Source organism: Nerophis lumbriciformis, linkage group LG25 (assembly GCF_033978685.3).
Source record: "Nerophis lumbriciformis linkage group LG25, RoL_Nlum_v2.1, whole genome shotgun sequence".
In the NCBI taxonomy this organism is placed as follows: domain Eukaryota; kingdom Metazoa; phylum Chordata; class Actinopteri; order Syngnathiformes; family Syngnathidae; genus Nerophis; species Nerophis lumbriciformis.
Genome location: NC_084572.2, coordinates 36,992,065 through 36,996,802, shown reverse-complemented (window position 1 = coordinate 36,996,802; position 4,738 = coordinate 36,992,065). Strand labels below are relative to the sequence as shown.

Sequence of the window (4,738 nt, the reverse complement as noted above, 5' to 3'; positions counted from 1 at the left end):
TGATGGCAGTTGGTGAGTGACTGTGACAGCTAAACAAGTAGGAATGTGTCTTTATGTCCAAGCAGAGACATTTGGTCGGATTAACGGGACTATGCTACTACCACAGCTGAGCTCCTGTTCCTGTGCTGGGGAAGCTCCCTGTGGACCGCAGTCCGTCCGGTGCCCTCAGCCTTCCACGAGCCTCGTTACATGGGCATCGCTATCCACAACGAGCTGCTTCTTTCCACCATGTTCCACCTGTGCAGGTAAACGAACAGCTAAATTCCATTAGAAGGACCCTTGGAGAACTCAGATGGAATGTTGTTGTGTTCTCCCTCAGATTCACGTTTCCTTCTCTGCATCCTGATTGGATGCTTCTGCTCTCCTTCGCACACACCCATGTGACCATCACTGTGACGCTCGCGCTACTCTTCATCCCAAAGGTAAACATCTCGGTGTATTCTCCCGTTAGTAATCCTGCAGCGTCACGTTCTGCTCGTGTGTTGCAGTTTCTGTACATGAGCAAACCTGGCAGAGAGGAAATTGCTGCTGAGGTGTACGAAGATGAGGTGGACTTGCGGCGGTCTTATCTCAACAGCAGCTTCCGCTCTGCTTGGAGCGAGCGCAGTGTGGACCCTGATGACTTTCGGGTAAACTCTCCTGTCCCCTCAAAACAAACGTATCATTTCGCAACAGGGCCTCATTTCAAAGATGTCTAAGACATTCATGGGAAATAAACAAGTGTAGTCATTCCAATCATAAACATTTCACCACTCTCCACCCTTTATCTTTTTTCTAAATCTTTAAAAATGTGTCATACATCTCCTCTGACGTACTGTCTATGTCTGTCCTCTCCTTAATCCCTCCGTCCACATGGGACCAGGATGAACTGAAGAGGTTGTATTCCCAGTTGGAAGTGAACAAAGCTAAGAAGATGAGCACTAACAATCCTCACCTGTCAAAGAAGCGAAGTTCTCGATGTGCCTTGGGGAGATCCATCATCAAACGAATTTCTGAAATCCCAGAATCTGTGAGCCGACAGTGCAGTCGGGAGGATAGAGACGGATCCTTCCGCAGTAAAAGTGGGAATCACTCTGGGTCTTTCAGGATGGCCGCAGACAACTTCAGCATCAGAAGTTCAATGAAGTCTCCATCCCTGTCTCTACGTAAGTCCCAAGGTGATCAGTACTACGTTTGGGAGAGGGAGTCCTCGCGGAACTCGTCTATGCTAATGATCAACACTGTGAAAAGATCCTCTCAGAGATCCGAGACGGACTCTTTCGACATCCATCCAGCAGTCTGCAAATCAGTCAGTGCTCAAAATTTGACAATTGACACCAACCTGCTGCACCCTGACCATACCAGGCTTCACAAGTCCTGGAGTCTCACGTCTACTACCAATCATTCTATGGACAACATGACCAAGCCTAATGGATCCCGGCAGAGCCTCTCCATTGGCGAGCAAACCAGGAGCGCTCTGCAGTCTGAGTCTTTTGACAAAGGTGAGGTTTGTCCTTGGGAGGTGAAGCAAGAACAATTTGGGGAAAAAAGCCATAAGCATGTCACCTACGCAAACTCTCAGGATGAAGAGACGCAGAGTCCCACCTCACCAGTTGCTCTCGTATGTCCCTGGGACCACCTATTGCCTCTGGAAAATAATCTGTCACAAGACAAGGGAGAATCCGAGTCCTCCAAGCCACAGGCTCCAGTCTCCGCAAGCGCGCCAGGATCTCCAAGACCCAAAGTCAATAAAGATCAGCGTGTCTTTTCTTTCCGAAACACCACAACCAAGTGGCTGTCTGTCAAATCCTTCCTGACTTCCATGGAAGCAGCTAGTAGGACCAGCAAGGATGAAACTTTAAACAGAGAAGATTCCATATCACAGAAAAGTCAAGAAAGTGGCTCGTTGACATCCAGGTCAGGAGTGCCCTGCATGGAAAGGAGAACCCTGCAGAAAAGAAGCATGACCACCACAGATGGAAAACCCTGCCTTGTCAAGCAGAATGCCATCAGGCTGTCCTCTGGAGATTCTTCTGACAGGAGTCCAAGAAGGCTGGTCATTGTAAAGTCAGCCATATATCCTGGAGACACAGATGATATTCAAACAGACGGAACATACGAAAACGTCTTTCTGTCCAGGCAAAGTAGTAAACGAAGCAGCATTATATCTTGGGACACTGCCAGCTACTCAAGAACGCCTTCAACTCACAGAAGAAGAGGAAGTAAAAGACTTCCTGCTGTCCGAAATGTGTCTCAGGCAGACATTTGTCCATGGGAAGGACTCGGTATTTTACAGCAATGTGAGGGCTCCAAGAAGCAGCAAAGCATCAAAGCAGACATCGATTCAAATGTGTGTCCCTGGGAGTCTCACCAACAAGACACGGTTAAACAAGAAAGCGGCCGTCCAGATGTTTGTCCCTGGAAGTCCCAAGATGTTCCTGCGACTTCTTACGCCGTCTCCTCAAAAACACAACTGTCTCTGAAACGTTCTGCAGACGTTTGTCCCTGGGAGACAGCAGAAATACCCTTACCAATAATTAAACAAGACAGTGAGTATGCAAATGTCTGTCCTTGGGACGTTCAAGACATTGCCGACGTTGTATACGAGAACCTAAATTCAATCGAGACCAAAGGATCGCTGAAGGTGCCCTCAAGAAAAGAAGCAATGAAAGCTGCAGTATATCCTGATGTGTCAGATCAGGGACACCTTAACCCCGCTAAATCTCCCATAGTGCTTATGGACAGAAAAATGACCAAGACAGAAGAAAGTTGTCCATGGGATTTCCCAGATCCCCCCCATATTATGGAGGGTGGTAGTCTTTTGGAAGAGGGCAAAGCGGAAGCAACAACTAGAGTATTGCCTTCGCAAATTATCATCAAGGCAGACGTCTGTCCCTGGGATAGTGGACAACAAGACAAACTAAATGAGCCACAAAAATCTCCTTTATCTTTGGATGTCGCATCAGCCCAAAAGGAGGCTACCAATGTTAGTGTTAATGTATGTCCATGGGACACTGAGCAATCACTATCAGTAAAAATAGACACAATGTCTAAAAATCACACAAGACAGACTGCTCAAGCAAATGTCTGTCCATGGGAGGCAGAGGAAGCAAAGACAGCCATAACAGAAATATCAGGACAACCAGCACAGAGTACAAATTCACGAAAAACCAAAACACAGAAAGTTCAGGAGAAACAGGACAGTGTTCGATCAGATGTTTGTCCATTGGAGACAGAAGAACACAGAGTACTGACAAAGCAGGAAAGTTCTCGAGAAAATGTTTGTCCCTGGGAGACTGAAGAGCCAAAAGTACTGAAAAAGCAGGACAGTGCTAGAACAGATGTTTGTCCTTGGGAGGTGGAGGAACCAAAGGCTTTGGTAAAGCAGGACAGTTCTAAAGAGAATATTTGTCCATTACAAACTGAAAACACAAAGTCTGTAAAGAAGCAAGATAGCACCAGAGGAAATGTTTGTCCTTGGGAGACTGAAGAGCCAAAAGTACTGACAAAACAGGACAGTTCTAGAACAGATGTTTGTCCTTGGGAGGTGGAGGAATCAAAGTCTTTGGAAAAGCAGGACAGTTCTAAGGAGAATATTTGTCCATGGGAAAATGAATACACAAAGTCTGTAAAGAAGCAAGATAGCACAAGAGGAGATGTTTGTCCCTGGGAGACCGAAGAGCCACAAGTACTGACAAAGCAAGATAGTTCTCAAACAGATGTTTGTCTCTTGGACAAAGCAGGAGCTAACGTTCTCAGGAGAGAGGACAGCTCTCGGGCCAGTGTATGTCCATGGGACATTGACGACTCAACGGTCCTGCAAAAGCAAGAAAGTGTACATCCAGATGTCTGTCCATGGGAGATAAACGAAACAGGAAGTGTCCAAGACCATTATGTCTCTGGAACCCACGTTAGTCCTGGTGGTGAGGTCCAGGATCTGCAACCACCAGGCATCCCTTATGAGGTCCCAGAGAACCAAGGTCCGCTCAGCGACGAGCAGGTGGACAGTCCTAAGGGGAGCCTGGCACTGGGTCGCCGTGACGCTTTGTGTCCCTGGGAGATGGTAAGAAGCAGGTCCGGGTCCTTCACAGACAACAACTCGGATGTTTTCACCTGGGAGCCTGAGAACATTCCCGAGGAGGACGAGGAGGATGATGCAGAGTGTGCCGCTGAGGCGCTCATATTCCCTCCGGACCTTTGAGCTCTCCTGAGAGCGATAAGACATTGAGAAACTAGACGGCAGACTTCGACGCTGTACTGTCCCATGCAGAGACAATTTGGTTTGGGAGTTAATGAGGGACATCAAAGTAGTTTTCACTAAGATGAAGTCCATTTTCTCTTCCTATGTCCTCCCTCCAGTCGACCAGAAGACATGTCCACAGTGCTGAAGAGCTAATGTAGTGATGGCACTGTCCTGATGTTTAAAAGGGTTAAGAGCAGCATTAAAAAAAAAAGTTAATTCCATTGTAGTAGAGATGCGCGGTTTGCGGACACAACCGCGGAGTCCGCGGATTATCCGCGGATCGGGCGGATGAAATTAAAAAAAATAAGATTTTATCCGCTCGCGGGTCGGGTCGGGCGGATTAATTAGATATTTTTTTTATTTATTTTTTTTATTTTTTTTTTGCGGGTGGCAGTTAAACCAATTGGGAAATATATATACATAGTTAAATGTTGTTACCCACATACGAAAAACGAGCAGGCACCTGCTGCATATGCAACAACAGAAGAAAAAAAAAAAAAGAGATGGACACTTTTA

The 4,738-nt window shown here is 46.8% G+C and overlaps 1 protein-coding gene across 1 annotated transcript in view; it reads left to right on the top strand.

The window, feature by feature from the left end:
* gpr179 (G protein-coupled receptor 179) overlaps positions 1-4,738 on the top strand; it is a 25,320-nt gene extending 20,582 nt beyond the window's left edge. Inside the window, exons 7-11 of the mRNA XM_061984343.2 lie at positions 1-12; positions 107-245; positions 320-422; positions 489-629; positions 863-4,738. The exon at positions 1-12 is cut by the window's left edge and continues 227 nt beyond it. Coding sequence (XP_061840327.2) covers positions 1-12; positions 107-245; positions 320-422; positions 489-629; positions 863-4,180 — 3,713 coding nt within the window. The 3' untranslated portion in view covers positions 4,181-4,738. The remainder of the gene's footprint in view (positions 13-106; positions 246-319; positions 423-488; positions 630-862) is intronic.